Here is a 19,695-nt window from a genome sequence, read left to right as displayed (position 1 = left end):
GATGCTAGTTGTATAAAACTGCAGGGTGTATCTCGCACCCATAAATTATGCTATGTGAATCTGTTTATACGAATCAAGTGCCTGCTCTAATACGAAAATGAAATTATGTGTTTTAATCAACGGCCACGTCTGAAAACTTTTCTTCTTTGTTGTGTCATTTTCTGTATCTACTCAGTATTCTATATCTTCTACTCTCAAACCATCTTTTAAATTTTATATATATATTTATGTATACATAATCACTTTCAAACTTCAGATGTAGCTATTTGTAAAGAATATGCACAAATGTTATTGCGATTAATAAGCAGAAATCAAGGAAAGATAAAATTTTTATTTCACATATATGTTACGTTTACAATGGTAATATCAAAATTTACACATGCATTCACATATAAGCACCTAGTAAAAAACAGTACATGTAAGACATGAAATAAAAGAAGCTACTTTGGCATGGTTTGCAATATATATCTCGATATGCAATGTTTCATGTATGCGGCATCATTATTATTATTTCGAAATGCTCAGTGCTTCAAGAATAAATGTAAAACTTTGCGATGCAGGAAAACAAATTGTAGTTCAAATATAAAACATAATTGTTTACATAGTCTCCAAACACAGAGCGTAAAAGCATTCATAGTAAATTTACATAATCAAATTATAAGATATTTGATTATGTAATTTTATATTATAACATTTTAATTTTATTTATTTTATATTTTAATTTTATAGCAGTTATTTTTAATTTGGAAGACCTTTCCTATCGATTCTTGTTTTCGATTACAATTCCCTACCAGAATGAGTTTTTAGAATCATGTTAAATGTAAATGAGTCAGAGGAAGTATTTAAGGGAAGGCAAATTATCAAAAGGCAAGTAATAATACGGCTTACGCTCAGTCGTATTATTACTTGCCTTTTAATTTTCGCCGGCTAGTTTAAATTAAGGGCCAACTACGTTAGATGCTTGTATTTAGCTTTAACTAAGTCTGCTTTAGTTAGTTATAAGTTATTTCTGAGTTAAAGCCCAAGTAGAGGCTTCTGTAAGTCCGAGAAGGGGCCGACTGTTATTATTATTTTGAGTGAAATAAAGGGTATTTTAATCCTTCTCGAGTCTACATTTTAGTTGTTTGAACTCAGCGATAAGTCGATAACCAGTTCACTAGGTTCCTCGACGTTCATCTTAGACAAAAAGAGTGAGGAATTCTACAAATTGATAGATAATCCTAAATTCTTATGGAACATATCAAATATCAAGAAACAAAGAACATCCCAAGAAAAGGCAGTTTGAGCAATGGGATTTATTGCAATCAGGATTTGAAATGAAAGAACAAAATTCAGAATGTAATTCAAGAGACAGTGCCTATATGAAGGACCATCCATCAATGGATTAAAAATTACAATCATTAGGAAATGTCTTTAAAAGCAAACGTGCAGATCCAGGCATGTTGGCACTATTTGTAATCCACAGCTCTAGAGTATCCCAGACACCATTTTCCAATTAAAATGGAGTGATTTCTGATCATACATAGACACTCAGAGTTATTTAAGCCAGTGCAGTTTATATTTGACATTAGTTGCAATTTATATGAATCCAGAGTTATCTAAATTTAAGACATTGCATTGGGTATGGTCGTTCGATAGAAGAGTTATTCTTTTTTTCCTATATTATCTCTTTTAATTTCCAGCTGTGGAGTTTTGTTAAGAAATGTAAGATTTTTCCTCAGCTTCCTTGTTTGCATAACTTAATTAAAGTCTCTTACAGAACTTTCAAAGAACGCAAGTTCCTTCGAGTAAGGTCTGATCTTCCACAGCTTAGATAGTTTGAAACTGATTATTTTAGGTATTGTCAGAAAGCACAGCAGCTGAAGACTTTGAATGTTGAAACATCTTTTTAAAATGTAGTTATGCAAATGTATATCCCCCTGTGTATATGTGTGAATCCAGCACTATGAAGTAGTTTATTTTATATAACAAACAATGGAATTATATGCTTTTAAATTTAACTAAACTAACCCCCCCTTATATGCATAGTCATCATACTTTTGAGGACTTGAATATGAACACTTGAAATGTCTCCAGCGCTCCTATGATTATTTTGTCAGTCATTTCGTGAATTATGACGAAAACGAATTCTATGATAGAAGCTTTAATTTTAATGTGTTTAATGCTGTTTGGGTTGGAATTATTTTTATATACTTCTATCAGGCATAAACAAAAATGTTATGCAATTAAAATATTTTGCTCTGATAATAAGGAATGTCTAAGTTTATAATTAATTATGACTAATTTTGGCTAAGTTTTAAAATTCAGAGCAGGCTTTGGTACTTGTTTCTCATGCTTCTTGATTATTTTGCACGCAAAAGCTTATTTTTTAATAATGCACTTCTTACAACGTTCTACAACTCAAATACTACTCAAATATACATGTCGTTAAAAGTTTCCGTCATTTGCAACAGTAATACTGGCATTGGAGGGAGAATAACAAAATGCAGATCACATTCGATGTAAAAGATAGTCTACTAAAGACAGCTTTTTGCATATAACGAAGAAATTATAATACCATTCTTAATAGCATAAATCATAATAAACTGAAGTTTATTGGAACTTTTCCTTGGAAGATTTTTGTAAACTGTAAAATATGAAAAAACTGATCCACACTATGATAGAAGATGCAAATATAGCTCTGTTCAGGAGCATCGTAAGATGAGGTGCAATACCAAACCGCTGTATCTCTGTTGAAATTATCATATCCACTACGAAATAGGTAATGCATCTGAAGCATTCAGCTGCTGGTCCATAGTGGCTGTGAGAGAAAGAATAAAAAAAAATATTAGTACCTTATACAAAAGCATACAGGTATCTGACACAATTAATGTATAAAATTTGAAACGTTCTGTGTTATGTGATTTAGAATACAGCAGGTTCGTGGTTTTCCCCATGTGTAACGTATATACGAGCCAGTTTCCCTTAGAAAGTCCTCCCCGAAGGCATCCCTCCCTTAGGCAGATAGTCCTCGAAGCTTTGCTGTAATTAAATAACCTAACCTAACCTAGAATACAGTAGGTGTTCCTGCACTGCAATACACGAACACCAGTTGATGTAATTTTGCATGTAAATAGACAATAGAGAGAATTAGGAGTATATCAATAGGCAAATACTAAATTTTAGCCCCTATTCTTCAGTTCAAAAATTGTACAAACAATGCTACCAGAAACGTCGATGAAATTTTAGACAACAAGAGTAAATAAATGGCTAACGGACTTCATTTTTATCTCTTATGTACCCCGTTCAGAGTGGAGCTCGAGACTTTTTGGACTTAGAATCGTGTCATGCAAGCCTGTTATAAATAAGAAAGATAACATTCAAAGTTATATATAAAAGACAGTCCCGAGAATTAGGAAGAATTTTAGCAGTGTTTTATTTGCATCTGCTAAAGTATGAAAATAACAGCGCACTTAAAAAGTTTGTTATTATTAGAATTATATATATATAATTTTAATAATAACTGTAATATATACTTGTATATATATATATTTAATATACAGTTATCTGATAACTATATCCAATCTGCATCATTGATTATTTAGCAAGAAAGGTAGTTCTATACTACAAGCATAATAAGGAAGAGTAAAGTTCTTTGTAGGTTCGAGCAATGAAACTTGATTGGACATACTAAGATAATAAGAATCAGTGTGATTTCAAAACTTACATAACTAATTTCAAAGGTTTAAATATAGAACCTTCTTCTTCAGCTGCAAAACTGAAAATGCCGATGGAGAAGGCTGTGCTCACACTATAACAATAAATGAGAAAATTTGAGAAAGTTCCGTTAAGAAGAAACTCACTGGCATCATTTTTTGTTAAAAAATAAAAACAACTGTGAAATAACTTTCTTAAAAGGCGAGGGTAGAGATAAGGATTGAAATTTTGATTATTAACTAGAATTAAAAGATTTTTATGAAAAAAAGGTCTATAAATCTAGATCATCTAAGAAAATATAATTCTTCGACGAAAGATATTTTTTGGATAATTTTGCCTGCAGAAAATTAAAAATGGAATTTTTTTTTACCAGCAATATTGGGCAACACAGGATTTATGTGTTCCAGTTCTAGTTGATGATCTAAATTTCAGTGCTTCCGTCGGAGGCTAACATAATTAAGTGTAAAACAAAAGTTTTTAATTTTATATTAAATTTAATATTGCGTAGCTCAGTTATAAAAAATAGTTCTGATAATAGGGTTTCTTGCCCAAATGCTAACTGATCCATGTAGATTTCTGCCTTGTTATCGGTGTCAAAGTTAAAATATCACATTTATGAAATATTTTAATTTTGTCGTAAAAATGTCTATTTAAAAATGTCTTACAAATAACTTATGGTGTCGCTTACATTTTTCTCTTCTGCATTACTATATATTATTTTCTGCGTGAAAAGGAAAAATGTAAACTAAAATTATAATGTTAAATAGGTGGAAATTAAAAATCATGTAATTCCAAATTTTGAAATTGAAATATATATATAGTACTCAATTAAAAATAGTCCAAAGTAAAATCAAAGATTATGTGTTTATAAAAATTTCTACGCTTAAAGTAGTAATAAAGCGCATTTTCTAAAGAAGGAAGAACATTTTATGTATTTTACAGAGTGTCAAAATAGAGAACAAAATTAAGTAGTAAAGCTGGTTTTTATCTATGTTGTACAACTATAAATTTAGAAGTTAAATTATGTAAGACGTTCGCTTCTGTAAGCGTGAGATAAAAACATTAAGACAGGCAGACATCAGTTTTTCCATCGATTGGAATTGGAGGTATACAGATTTAATGAGATGTGAATACGCAGTCATTGCATCTGGAAAATAAACTGCAGACTTTATATTATATTGTCACTTTACATATTTAAATTTAATAAACATAATTAGAAATATATTCTACCTGTTGTCGAGTAAAAAGCCCAATGATATGCAGGAATAAGAGATTAGTGAGGCTACTGCTGTTGTGGTAATCTTGGAGAGAAGCTAAAATTGAAATATATATATAGTACTCAAATTGTTTAATTAAATCCTTTACAATAAAATATACTCAATTACAATTACAATAAAATATACTCGTAACAGAGTTTTATTAATAAACAGAACGTACGCATCATAACTATTTTGACTCATTTTTCAAGTGTATATATGCTTATAATATTAAAGAAATCGTCAAAAAATTTCAAGTAGAATAAAAATGTTATGCTTCTTTACAGTGTCTAAGATTTTCATTTTCAAAGCTGCTCTTACGTATTTTGTAATTTATGGCATACATGGATAAAAAATTAATATTCTCTGTTCTTTTATGAAAGCAAGAAAAATTACGAATTTCCATGACGATAGGAGTCTAGTGTAGTGTTGCACTATCAAAAAATTTTATTGTAATTTTTTAATGAACTCTGGATTACAAAATTTATTTAGCAATTTATCATACGGACTGATTGAATGTTATTAACCTGAACAGTTGAATTTTTCTCACGCAAGGGAGCTCTACCTGCAGTTAGCCATCCTAATTGAGACGAAGCGGCAAAGAACTTCCCGTCTCGCAATGCAAATATCTGACCTTTTAAGTAGTGGAAGAACTTTATCCACATCAAGAAAAATATCAATGCTTCCTTTCTAAAAGGTTGGACCCGCTAAGGTAAGATCAGTGAACTGTTCGGAACAAGAAGGATCTAAATTAACGTGCGGAAGCTGACCCACTATATGAGGAGTAAACCTAATGTGAGAAACACTATTTGTACTGGTGTTTGATGCACCCAAACATGAAATTATTACATTTATTTTCATTTTTGACAAAATTTTTCTAGGCAATCGCTTGTTATTAAAGAGGCCTAACTTCCTGGATCCAAAAGAGCACTACAAGTAGAAATTTTACCAGCGGAATCCTTTACATACACTAGTATAGTAGCATAGTAGCACCTAGGTATCAGAGTTCAAATCCGAGCAACAAGAGAAGTAATGGAATTTGAAATAATTTGACAATTTGCGTTAAAGTCACTAGTTGTAGTTTTAGAATTGGAAGGTGCAAGCACTTTAGCGTCCACCGAAAGAACGTTTGAATTAACTGTATTGCCTTGTTGAAGAATCGATGTTTCAGTGGTGTCGTCAAAATGCGACTTCTGTGATGTCGTCGTGTGATGAGCTTTCTTACATTTGTGACATCTATAAGAACTCCCGCAGGTTGATTTAATGTGAAATTGTGTTAAAGAACTGAAGCAAATATTTTTAGATTTTCCAAAACTCTGTTTTGGACAGAGAGCTTGAGAAATGCATCACATTTAGTCAATACATGACTTCCATGGCAGTAAAAACACTGTGATTGAAAACCCGAAGTGACAAATGTAAACCCGCTTAGAAAAAGTATTTTTTGAACCTGGATTGTTAGTAATTAACGATATAGCATCTAACGTGTTTTGAAAGAAATTGCAATAATTCACTCAGGGAAGGAATTTTATCATCTGTAATTGACAGCTCCCACCAGCTTCTTGTAACTGGATCTAATTTAAACTGCAAAATAAACATCAGAATATGATCCGCTGCGCTTTCAATATTCAATTCCAAGGACTCTACATATCTCAAATATTCTTTACTTGAGTCAACTACTCGTATTTTCAGAATCTAAGCATGAGATTCACAAGTTAGAGAGGGCAAATTTAAGAAATTTTTATCTACTAAGACAGTATCTGACGTTTATGCAAATATCTTCTTGCAAGAAGATCCCAAGCAATTTTGAAATTACTGCCAGTAATAGAAAGCGACTTTACTATGTTTTGAGCATCTCCTTTTAAAATCCGTTTTAAGTACTGTAACTTCTGAGCCTCGGACAATCTTTCATTTTTTCCTACAGCTGAGTGAAATAAATCGGAAAATGTTAACCGTCAATCAATAGCATCAAAAAATGTAGGTAAGGACAAAAACAGGAAATTTAATTTCAATGGAATCAGATGCTTTCATCAGCACTGTTTGTGTTTCTACTACAGAATCAACTCTGCTTTCTTTACATCTTGAAATTGCTGTATTTAAATTAGCTAACATTTCATCACACATTTCAGTTACTCTTTCTCCGCGCAGTGCGTGACAATTTCTTCATCTTTACTACACAACCCAATTATTTTAACGAAAATATCATTTATTTCTTCTATCATAGAATTAAATCTATTTCTTCTAACATTTGAGATAACAAAATCCAAATGATTTATTTCACCTAAGATTTTGCTCTTTAAACTTGTGATTGAGGATTTAAGTGTCTTTTCTAAAGTCTTCTTAAAGTCACTCTCCATTATGAATAAGAAATACAATCAAGAACACAAAAAACAAAGAAATTCTACTTTTGAGTTCTTGCCATAAATGCTGATTTGTAAGCAAAAGGTGTTCATTCTGTTCAACTTCTTAAATAAAAGAGTTTTTTACACGCTCCTATTCTATTTCGTCTTAGACATAGCAATAAGTCGCTTACATATCTATCTATCTGAGGATTTGCCTGAAAGTTAAATTTAGTTCCAGGCATATTCTCTAGTCACGCGTTTTACAGTCGCTTACCATGTTGCCACGTAATTTGCGCACAACACTCTCTGCGTTGTTTTTGAGAACTGAAACTATTGCACAACACTTGTGCAGTAGTTTCAGCACAACACTATCTGCGTTGGTAATATAATACGCTTTTATGATAGTTACGCACTCCTACATTGTGTATTTAGCCATCGTGGCTATATCACTACTAACTAAAATACACTCATGTCCATAAATTAAGGATAATGCAAAATCAGGCAAAGGAAGAGTTAGAAGCAAAACAAATTTGACTTATTCGTAAAGCTTATTTATTAAACAAAAGGTAAACAAAGGTGTTTGATATTATTAAAAAAATAAGCGATTTTTTCTCCCTGGAGCAAATTACATAAAAAAAACTATTTACAAAAAACCAATATTACATGGTTGGTATGATTGTTAATACATTGTATGTCTCCCAGACGATGCAATACAATCCGTACAACGCCTAGGCATGCTGAGTATTAAATTATCGATCTGATCTTGGGGGATATTACACCACTCAAAACGCAATGCTCTCCAAAGTTCAGGTAAACATATAGGAGGAGTTTGACGGGCTGCAACTCGTCGGCCAAGTATGTCCCATACGTGCTCTACTGGATTCAAGTCAGGTGAGAATGCTGGCCAGTCCATACGGATGATAGCCTCCGATTGAAGGCATTCGCTTACGATGTTTGCACGGTGAGGACGGGCGTTGTCATCCATAAACACAAACTGTGCGCCCATGGCGCCCCGAAACAAACGTACATGTTGTTCCAGAATGACGTCCCGATAGATTTGGCTTGTCATGCTTACAATTTGAACATGCAGGTCAGGTCTGGAACCCAAAATAATTCCACCCCAAACGAGCACTCCTGCACCACCGTAACGGTGTCGTTCAATGATGTTTTCTTGGTGGTAACGGGTACCTGGAGCTCTCCATATGAAAGTCCGGCGAGAATCAGACTGCAAGCTAAACCTGGACTCGTCGGAAAACATCACACAAGCCCACTGTTGCGGTGTTCACAATGCATGCTCTCTACTCCAGGCTAACCGCAGGCGATAGTGAGTTGCAGTAAGTGGAACGCATCTGACAGGTCTACGAGCATATAGACCAATCTGCCCTAAGCGTCTCTACACGGTCTGCCTGGAAATTGTCGTACCAATGGCTGAAGAGAGCTGACGAGACAGGTCTGAGGCTGTGCTCCGCCTGTTTCTTTTGGCAGTAACTGCCAAATACCGGTACTCATTCGGCGTTGTAACTCTGGGGCGACTTGTGCTGTAACGTCTAGTCACATTATCATCATCTTGGAATCGTTGTCAAAGCCTGGAGATGACACTCTGGGCAGTTCCAAGTTCGTCTGATACTTCCAGTTAGGTACGCCCACATTCCAGACAGCCGATAATTTTACCACGTAAAAAATCATCCAAATGCATCCTTTGTGTCATAACTATTCGGTTATTGCACTGAAATGCTTATAAAGCGCCTGCGAACAATTTTACTTCTTTGCCTGTATTCCTTATTTATCACTCTCTTACACTCTCGTCATTGTGACGTACCGTCGGAGTCATCTGGTTACTTCCTGAAATTTGCATATGATTCTTGAAGATGTGTGTAGTGATTTTACAGGTGATATATTTATTTTAGAGTTCGATTTCCGCGTGACTCCGAATTATCCTTAATTTATAGACATGAGTGTAGATTGCTACAATACGTGCGTCAGAGAGCAGTTCCAACCCAACGGGGAAATAGTTGTGCAAAATTTAAATTCTGCTTTAATTTTGAAACACCGTACATTTGCACGTGTTTTTGATCGAGTGTACGCATGTTAGTGATTCAAACATTACTTCTTCACATTTATACAGTACGACCATACTGTAAGTATGGTCGTACTGTAAGTATGGACCATACTGTAAGTATCGAAATTCAAAGGCTTACACTGAAACAGGATTATTTTAAATAACGTGAATTTTTAAACAGGATTATTTTAAATAACGTAATTATTGGAAGATTATCATATTTTCTGCTTAAATTTATAAAAATCTCTTTATTCATCCACTGCATGGCAAAGGGGCAATATTTTTGCCAACAGATAAAATTTAAATACCTTCATCATCATCAGTTTTTAATATTTTTTGAGAAACTTCCTTTCACTTTCATGTTTTGCATTTTTTTAACATACAATGATATAAATACTTTGTCAAAAATGTAAAATAGTGTCATTTTTCTATACTTACTCCCACGTTCAAAACAAACATCAGGTAAGCATGTACAAGCAGACTGAAATGAATGAATGTATAGTATTTGCACCACAAAGGCATCTGAGGATCATATTTTTCAAAATGAGGAGCAGGCTAAAGAAATGAAATAAAGAAATTAATTTCCGATGTTAAATGAATATTTGATACAAGAACATAATACCAATGATTAACAAATAATATTGTAAAACTATGCAGGTCATATAAAGAGAATGCAAAAACAAAAGGTGCAGTACAATAATTTTCTGTTCAATAATTTTCAGACATCATACTAAAATAAATAATAAAAAGCTCTGTAAGATTATTATAATATATAAATATTAGTATCGATCAACTAAAGTACTTTCATAAAAAAAGTTAGTGAATATGTAACAAATGAGCTACGAAAAGTAATTTAACAGAAACTGCTATGTGTATAATAATCTGCGTAAACAAGATGGATGCTGTTTTCAGTCAGTTTTAGCAGTCACAAACTTTTCATTTCAAGAAATGAAATATTCTAAGAAGTACAAAAATATTTATTTGCTGCCCTTTTTTTATGCTGCATAAATGACGCTTTTCTTGTTTTGAAATATACAGTTAAGACGTCTTGCGACTTATACATCTTCTTTTCCTTAATACTCTTCCTATTATTATAAAAGAGCTAAGAAATAAAGTTTGGGCTCATTAACTGTCTTTACGATACTATATATTTCCAATGCGCTGTAAGAGGTTAGAGAGAAATTTCGTGCATTTTGCTTTACTATGATACTAGGGTTTCGAGCCATTCCCAAGTTTCCCGATAAGTCTTAATGACTGGATTTGCATATGCTAATAAAAAAAGACTATTTTCCATAAAAATTACAAATTTAGAAACTCTGTAACCGCGATAAAAATGCTAATCGTCCATCTTAAACTTGTAGGGTCAATAAGTTATATCAGTGCCAGAATGTGGAAAATGTGCAATGCCGCAGCCGCTATTCGAATTCCGGACCTCCCTAATACGCGCCGAACGTGCTTGCAATTACACCACCTAGGCATGCGAAAAGGAGGGAGAAAATCCTTTATAAACTTAAGAGTTCTTTATTTCTTTTCAAAACGTAAACCACTCATAAAACTGTAGTCAATATTCTAGAACTCAGTATAATACTACACAAAATAGTCATAAAACTCAGCATAATACTTTTTCGAATTTAATCTACAATAATAACAATGATGACATTTAATAAAAAAAGAGAGAACTTTATAAAAATGAGAAAGTAGTAAAAGTGAAAGCGAGAAACTAAAGTATCGAATTTAGATAGATACTGGAATATAAATATAGTGGAAGTAATACTTTTAGCGAAGTGCATAAATAAAAAGCCTTGCAGTTTTAGCATTATAATAATATAATGGAATAATCACAGCCTTTTCTAACTAATATTACTGAAAAAAGAATAAAATCTTTTTGGAATTCACGAGCTTGATAACTTCTGTGAAGATCAGCAGGAAACAAAAGCCTATAATTTGCATGGTTACTTCAATTTAAACCTGTTGTTCAATGAAACTTTTTTTATTTCTTCCCAGTAGAATTCCGTGATTTCCAATTGTTTTTATTTACGTCTCTTTTATTATAAATATTCGCTATGTTATTTTTATTATGCTTTATTTCACGATTTTTCAAAAATAAAAATTTAATCTCTTTAACACGTTATTTTATTTATTTATTTATTTATTTATTTTTTTTCCGCACGACAGCAGAAGAGTTCATATTGCTTTCCTCTCTAGAATTTCCGTTTACTTCTAAAAATTATTTAACATTACTTCTTGATAAGATATTTACTTTCTCTTTTAAATAATTTTTGCCATATTTTGATTAACAAGAGAATAAATTCCCTCTGAAGATAGTTTTTAACGTATTTTTGAGTGTTTTCCGATTTTGAAGTATTTTCAAGATAAAATGGTCTGCACTGATGTTACAGGTATATGGAACATTTTAGAAACTATAGGGCGTAACAGATCTGAATAATATACTATTGGAAAACTTCAGATGCTCAAACTTGATATTATGTCCCTAGCTGAGGAGCCATCATCATGAGGACTGTCTTCAATGTAATATGACTGCAGTTCTTATCTTTAATAAGGTGCGGTTTAGATATGTATTTTGTTCGACATTTCAGTAAATTAATAGGTGGTTTAACTCATTTCCACGAAATTACAAAACAGAATGCTCATTATTGGAAGTGCTTTGTGACAGTTTTGACTCTATTAAAGTTAGTACAATCGATATCACTAAGTATCGTTTGTTTGTTTGTTTCACTAACTGTGTAATCAATGTCACTAATTATCTAAAATCCAGTTTTTTTCTATTTTTTATCTATTTATTTACATGCACATTTATAAGTCTAGATAATTTTATCTCCGAAAAAGGCAAAACAAAAGGTCTTTATTCAATAGCTGAGCTATTCAACAGTTTCTACTGCGCAGAATTCTATAGTTAGTGCTACAACATGAGTGATTCTTCAGTCCTCTTTGAACATATCTGACATCGACAAAACCCTCAGTTACCAATATGGATACTTCACATCCTTATCATGACACTATAGTTTAAATTTAAATTGTAATCATTATGTTTGAGCCTAGTGATCTGCATTTGGGCACACTTTTTACTTCCTTGTACGAAGTAAAAAGGAAGTATTGTACTCGCGAAAAGTTTCAGGCAGCATATTTCAACGAAAATATCCATTTTGACCGCTATCAAATGCAATTTAACGATGTTTTTGCGTGACATCTGTACGTAAGGACAGAATAAAATACTCTTTTCCTTCAAAAAAAAAAAAAAAATATCAAACTGCTTTAAAATTAATTCTGAAGAGAATTTTTCGTGGCGTCTGTACGAACGTATGTACGTACGTGCGTGCGTACGTACGTATCTCGCATAACTCAAAAACGAGTAGCCCCAGAACGTTGAAATTTTGTATATAGGACTGCTATAACATGTAGATGTGCCCCTCGTATTTTGGTTGCAATCGGCAGCACCAAACGTATATAAATATATTTATATATATATATATATATCCACTCTGTTACCCGGCTCTGTGATCTCAGTTTCTTTACTCTTATATGTTTGTAAATTGTACATTTTTTTTGCTTTAAAAATGATTGTATTATGTTGTTTTTATCTGCCGCTTAAGGTTTTTATGCCTTTAGTAAATCTGTGTGCAATATTTTTTAGAATTATCAGCAATTTTAAAGTTGTCTAAGTGCCGCTAAGCCTTTTTTTAATGGCGGCCATTGATGTTTACATTTGAAACAGGAGACTAGTGGACTTGTTGCCAATCTAGAGAAACTTAGCTTCGCAACAACAAAGATAACGCTTTCATTTATTATTGCCAATTAAATCATGCTTAATTCTTTCTGGAATTTTTTGAGGAAATAAGTGTTTAAGATTTACTTCGTAATTTTTAATATAGATATTTTGAGTTTTTATGTATTTTTGCCTTCTCGCGAAGTGAGAACTGAATTAATTAAATGAGAAATACTCAATCGTCTGTGAAAAACTGTTTCTTTTTTGTTTTGTTTTCTTAATTTCTTTTATACATCATTCTAGCTTTATTATAGTTTTTGAATAGAACATGTGGCAACGATTAGATAATTCTATTCTTTAAATGATATAAATTTTGTGCATTCTGAGTTATAATATGAACGAAATATATAAGTTAACTGTTATATAATTATTGGATTATATAACAGTTAACTTAGTTTCCGTTATATAATTATTATATAAGTTAACTGTTATATAATTATTAATATTGTTAAGTGAATCTAGCGCCAGAGTGTCGATATGGTAAACAAATACTAGAGTGAATTTTAAAGAATGCATTTATTCTATTGTGGTTTATGCGCTGTCGGCGAAGTAGATTTAATTCAATCCAATAAATTTAAATGAAATGCAAGAAAAAATGCGTATAATTTAATATTCCAATACAAGGAAGTCATGTGGTGCACACATCAGATTTTTTAGTTAAGATATTTCCGTTTCCTAATAAGCATACAGTCGATTATGAAATTGTATTATTTTAAGTTACTTTGGAAGATATGCCATCAAAAAACTTTTTTCTATTGCTTAGGGTCATTCGGAGGAAATTAATTAAATGGATTGAAAATAAATTATCAAGCTATTTTCAGACACTTAAAGTAGATTCGAAAGTTTAACTAAGGCTGAGGGTTAATTAAACTTGAGATGTGTTTTGCATGAAATTAAGCATAGATTTGATAAGATTTTAAATACAAATAAATTTCGATAAAATGCACCATCGGGACAGAAAGTTTTACGTAGTTCTAATTCAATGTGTCTTTTAAATTTAAAAAACGATTTTATAATAATATGATATCTGAATTTTTATAAGGCATCCTGTCAGTGCAATTAATTATATTAAGTAAAAGTTTCTAAAACATAAAATGCGAAAGGTTTAATACCCTTACAATAAAAATTAACCGAGATATTTCATTTCAAAGTTTGGGACTTTGCGGATTTCTCGCTACCAGAATTAATTTTTCTTATAGAGTGGGGTAAAAAATTAATTCGAATAATTCTAGGTTGCTTTTTTTCCTATTAATGTTATTCTTTGTCAGTTATAAAAGTGTAGTATTTTTTAATTTATAGTTTTGTTACATTTAATATGTCGGAAACATTTTCACAGAATTGTTTATAAATATTCAAATGCTGAAACTATCCGAATAATATTCAAATACAATTTTATTGTTTTAGGATCATAATCTCAGAATCTCATAAAAGTAAATTTACGGGTTGATTACTTGTCAATACTGAAGTCTCCCACTACTTTCTGGAACATGAATGCTATAAAACTCTATGAACAATATCCTTTTGAAAAAATTTGTATTGATCAAATCTTTTTAAGACAGTCTACATCAGGTTGTCCACTTAGCACAAATACTTCGTTCTAGTTTATGCGAAAAAAAATACTAGATCTGAAGAAAAAACGTTATACTATAAGGTATTTCTCCCGCCTTCTTGGCGTGCCTTCGTGGTGTGGTGCTCTGCACGCTGGGCGCGTATTCCAGAGGTCCGTCGTTCTATTCCCAGCGAAGGAGATTGCTCATTTTTCATCTTGCCTGCTTCCAAAAAAAAAAAAAAAAAAAAAAAACATACCTAATGCCCTTACAGTAGCGCCCGAACTAAAAGGGTGTTGGATGATGATACTCCACACCCGGGATTTGGCGATTGGGTCCCCTAAAAACCCCAGTCGCCCTTTAAAAGGGGGGGCAAATAATAAGGTATTTCTAATATCTTCTTGGAATGCCTTCCTAGTGTGGTGGTCTGCACGCTGGGAGCGTATTCCAGTGGTCCCTGGTTCGATTCCCGGAGAGAGCGTTGCTCATTTTTCATATCTCCTGCTTCCAAAAAAAAAAAAAAAAAAAACCTAATGTCTACAATGCATTTGCTTTTGTTTAATTTTTTTTCTTGATGTTCCTACCGTATTACAGTAAACGAAATCAACATTAAGGCCAAATTAGCTCTCACTGTAGTAATTTATAACTAAGTTATTTAATTTATATATATTTTTACAGACAGATATTTGAATAATTTCATGTGCAGTTTACATATTTCGATTTTTTAATATGCTAATTTTATACATTTTAAAATTCGGGATAGCTATTTATTGTTTTTAGCATATTTAGCTAATATACTAATTAACATTTAAAAAGTAGTAAATCTGTGGTCGATGAAGGTGTTCAGTCATTAGGTTATTTTGAAGTAGAAGACGTGAAAAATGTGCAATACCCTCGTCGGTACTCGAATACGGGCCGAACCCCTTTTTAAAAGACAACTGGGGATTAGGAGACCCAATCGCCAAATCCTGGTGGTGACGAATTAATGTTTGTCGCTTTTTAGTTCGAGTGCCACAGTAGAGTCTTAAGGTAGGTTATTTTAGGTTAAATTTATCTTAAAGAATGTTACTTAGGGTTAATTTTTTAAAACCAAGAGTCTTAAAAACTGTGCAATGCCCTTTCCAGGACTCGAAATCTGGACCTCTCGAGTGCGCTACCGTTACACCACATAAAGACATGCTGGAAGAAGGGAGAAAACTTACTTACTCCCCCCTTTTAAAGAGCAATTGGAGGTGAGTGGACTCAATCGCTAAATCCTGGTGGTGACATCCACCACCTTTTTGTTCGGACGCCACTTTACTGTCATTAGGAATTTTGGATGCTGGAGATATGAAAAATGTGCAGTGCTCTCACCGAGATTGAAAGGAAGAAGAAAATATCTTATAGAAATTTTAATTTTGCAGGGGTGTCATCAAAACCAGTTATTTTTCAAGAGATTATGTAGTTGATTTCTTATTTTATTTTTATTCGCTGTCACTATTGGAAATAGTATTTTACAAAGGAATTCTTGACCTTCTTTTCTCAGAACTTCTACAGTCCTAAGAAGGGTCATCATAACTATTTTCTTCAATAAGATTTGGAAAATTCGAAACCTTTTACTCTAGTGCAGAAGAAACCTGATTTATATAGTATAAAGTTCAGCACTACAGTTCATTTTAATGCAGGATTGCTTAATTTAGTCGCTATAAAACTTGGTCAAGAACTCAACATAGATGGTTGGATATTTCACATCTAATGTGTCTTTCTGGAACTTAATGTTCTAATCTTATCTAAACTCATTTTTCTACTCTAACTCCTAAACATATTTTTTCCTTATATAAAAAAGGAACATTGTCGACGAGATTTATATTTCAATCATGCATTATCTGCAAGATGTTGTCATAAAATATTTTACAACCATTTTCATTTTATTTCATGATCTTCAAATTAAAAGCCGAAGGCGATATTCAATCAGAAGTAGTAATCTAATTTTAAGATTTACTGCTTTTAGTAGAGTGAACATCTAGAAAATGTGCCTTAATTAAAGTAGTTTGAAGAGCAGTTAAAACATACTTGGCTTGTTAAATGCCATCTTCTACTGCAGAAGTAAGGTATAGATTCAAATCTTTAAATCTGTTATGTTATTTTTATTGCTATTATCTGGAAAGAAAGAATCTACTAAATCGAATGATAAACGTACTAGAACATTAAAAAACCTATGAAAAGTACTATTCCATGAAAGTACTAACAGTGGTCACCATTGTCTGTTCGTTATTTGATCTGTTAACCTCAAAAACCTTTTTCTAAACTGATATTTAATTTTTGCACGGGAATAAATTTAAACATAGCTCTATTGCATTTGTGTACGACCCCTGAATTTTCAGGAAACATGGTCTCAATCTTTAAATATCTGGGTCAGTTTTGTTGTATAGGAGTCACATTTTTTGTGTTTGATGCTTTAAAATGAGTATAAACTTTTATTGAATATAACTACACAGACCGAGAAGACCGTTTAAAACGACAGATTTCTTAATTTTTATAAAATTTTCCTTTTTGGAATTTACAAATGTCGAAACATAACAATTTACCTTGTTTAAAGTATTTTTCTAATTTGAAGTATATTCTACGATCAATAGTTGTGAAAATGGAAACTGCGAAAGATTTATGCTATATCTCAGTGTAATACACAAGAAGATATATTAATAAATTAATGATATTGATTATAAAATCCGAAATTTTTGATGAAAAAATTTCAGCAGCTTACCTGAGGTATATCTTTTATATCACCACACCATGGTTTTCCAGGCGACCAACCTGGACCTTTGAATAATACAGATAGCTTATTGCTGATACCTTCATATTCCCAGAACTTTTTCCATATTGTTATGAAGTGACGAGTCTGTAAATGTTTAAATTAATTTGTAGGATTATTTGTTATTCTATATCACTGTATTAGTTTTCTTTATTTCATCAATCAGAATACTACAAAGCTAGTAAACATAATTACAGAAGGAAAGCTTAAAGGAATCATTTTCTCTTTTAAAAAAGAATTCTTTCATAGTTTTTTTAATTAATATGTTTAGAGGTAAGGTACAAAATTCTACTGCGACGGAGAACTGATCGTCTTTCCTTGGATATAACATTGCGATATGTCGAAATGAAATAAGTAGGGAATTGCTTCAAGTGTGAAGATGGGACAATTCACTTTAATATGAAAGTCTAAGGCCTTTTTCTGTTATCAAAAAATTATCTATAAATGGAAAATTCAGATATTTCATATATCTGGCGAATAATTTTCATTTTTATATGAACTTTTACTTGCGCAGGTCTTGCATATGTATGAAAATTCTTATTTTGACAAGACTACGCCAAGAATACTGTACAGGATGGCTAGAAAGTCTCTTTACGCGTGCAATTATTGCATTATAATTTTAATAACACTTGCAATTATTTATCCAAAATTTCTGTATTTGCACCATCATTATCCTTGCATAGCTTGATACGCCTGAATGCAATCCTACTTATCCGCATTAACAGCTGAGGTGTCAAACGCTGGAAGGTTTCAAGCGCACTTGCCAGCACAGCATCATTGTCCAAGTACCACTTTTTCCTGATTTACGATTTGATGTTCCTCCACAGGGCATTGTTTGGTGTCGTAAGGTCCGAACTTTGAAAGGATAACGAGCTGGTGAATTTGGGGTTTCACATCCTATCCAACGGCCAGGGAACAGTTCATTCAAGCGTTCGCGAACAGCAACTGCGAAGTAGGCGGGAGCTCCATTTGTGCCGGTAAACAACCGTATCATTGATGCCCAGATATTGAAGCTGTGGAAGAAGCCAGTCATTTAGCGTCTCCAAATAAGTAACCTGAGTACAGAATTCTCAAAAAAGTACAGACTACAAATGTGCTCTTCAGTCATCCCCCCCAAAACATGAGAAGGATTGTTTCAAATTTCTTGGTAAAAATGTAAGTTTTTTTTTGTCTGTATGAAGATGTTCCTATCCCACGAACTTCGATAAATAGCATGTTCCTCAGAAAAAAAGAATGCTCTTCCGACAGTAATGATAGGAAAGGCCTCCAGCTGCATGCTTCCTGCCGGTGGTTTAAGACATCGTCCGTTAGTTCATTCATGGCCATCGGCCGGTATGCTTGCAGGTCTAAGTCCCTTTTCATATGGAGTTGCATTGTGCTTCTTTTAATTCCAAGTTCTGCAGCACGGTTTTCGGTGTACTTGCAGGGTGAATTCATCAGTGGAACATTAAATACAGCACACGTTTCTTTTCTGGTTAAGGACGACTAGAACGGGAGTGGGTCCGAAAACACTTCCCCAGCAAAAAGCTTTCTTCTGTCACTTGATCAAAGTCTGACGACTTGGTGGGTCTTTACCGAACTGTTCACGAAACGTATTCGTTATCTGTGTCATATTTCCACTGTCGTGCTTCCGTTCATGAACCACACACTTGTAACTTTGCGCCAAGGAAGTTAGAACAGAAGGAAGCAAGGTTCGCAATTTCTTCCACAATCTAAAAATGAAACCTACCTAAAAAGCTGTGGCATGTTTGTGAATTCCAAACATTGCCTTACGGCAATGACACATACTTCTTTCTAGAATTTCTATGCATGCATTTTCTAATAAATATATATTAAATTTATAATGGAATCCTTCGCTATTGGTAAACTTTTGTTTTAAAGTAATAAAGATGATATTTATAATATGTGTAGGAAATTATCAAGAAATGGTGCGAAATCTAAATGCATATGTATAACATAGACTGATATAACATGCCTTTAGACTGATGTTTCTGGCTATTTCAAGAATTTATTTAGTCTTATTAGCTAGCTGTTGGGTGTACTTTCCAATTTTCACTCTTTAAAACAGCTATTTCTATTATCGCAATTTATTAAAGATTCATGCCTTATAAAAATGTTTCAAGAATAGGAAAGAAACTTATTTTAGTATGCTTAATAGTTCAGCTTCTGGTTGTAATACACTAAAACAGAAAATCACATATTTGAAATAGCTCATTATCCAAG

General features: G+C 32.6%; 1 protein-coding gene across 2 annotated transcripts in view; it reads right to left on the bottom strand.

The window, feature by feature from the left end:
• Nucleotides 1-311: 311 nt before the first annotated feature.
• LOC118192158 (alkylglycerol monooxygenase-like) overlaps nt 312-19,695 on the bottom strand; it is a 93,264-nt gene continuing 73,880 nt past the window's right edge. For both annotated transcript variants that reach the window (XM_035363056.2, XM_035363057.2), the window contains 4 exons: nt 17,425-17,559; nt 9,789-9,905; nt 4,927-5,009; nt 312-2,800 (listed from right to left, as the gene is read on the bottom strand). In XM_035363056.2, coding sequence (XP_035218947.1) covers nt 2,593-2,800; nt 4,927-5,009; nt 9,789-9,905; nt 17,425-17,559 — 543 coding nt within the window. In that variant the 3' untranslated portion in view covers nt 312-2,592. The remainder of the gene's footprint in view (nt 2,801-4,926; nt 5,010-9,788; nt 9,906-17,424; nt 17,560-19,695) is intronic.

This window comes from Stegodyphus dumicola, chromosome 4 (genome assembly GCF_044657685.1).
Source record: "Stegodyphus dumicola isolate Sdum_Otavi_A_Nest chromosome 4, ASM4465768v1".
Lineage (NCBI taxonomy): Eukaryota > Metazoa > Arthropoda > Arachnida > Araneae > Eresidae > Stegodyphus > Stegodyphus dumicola.
This window is presented reverse-complemented; position numbering and strand designations above follow the sequence as displayed.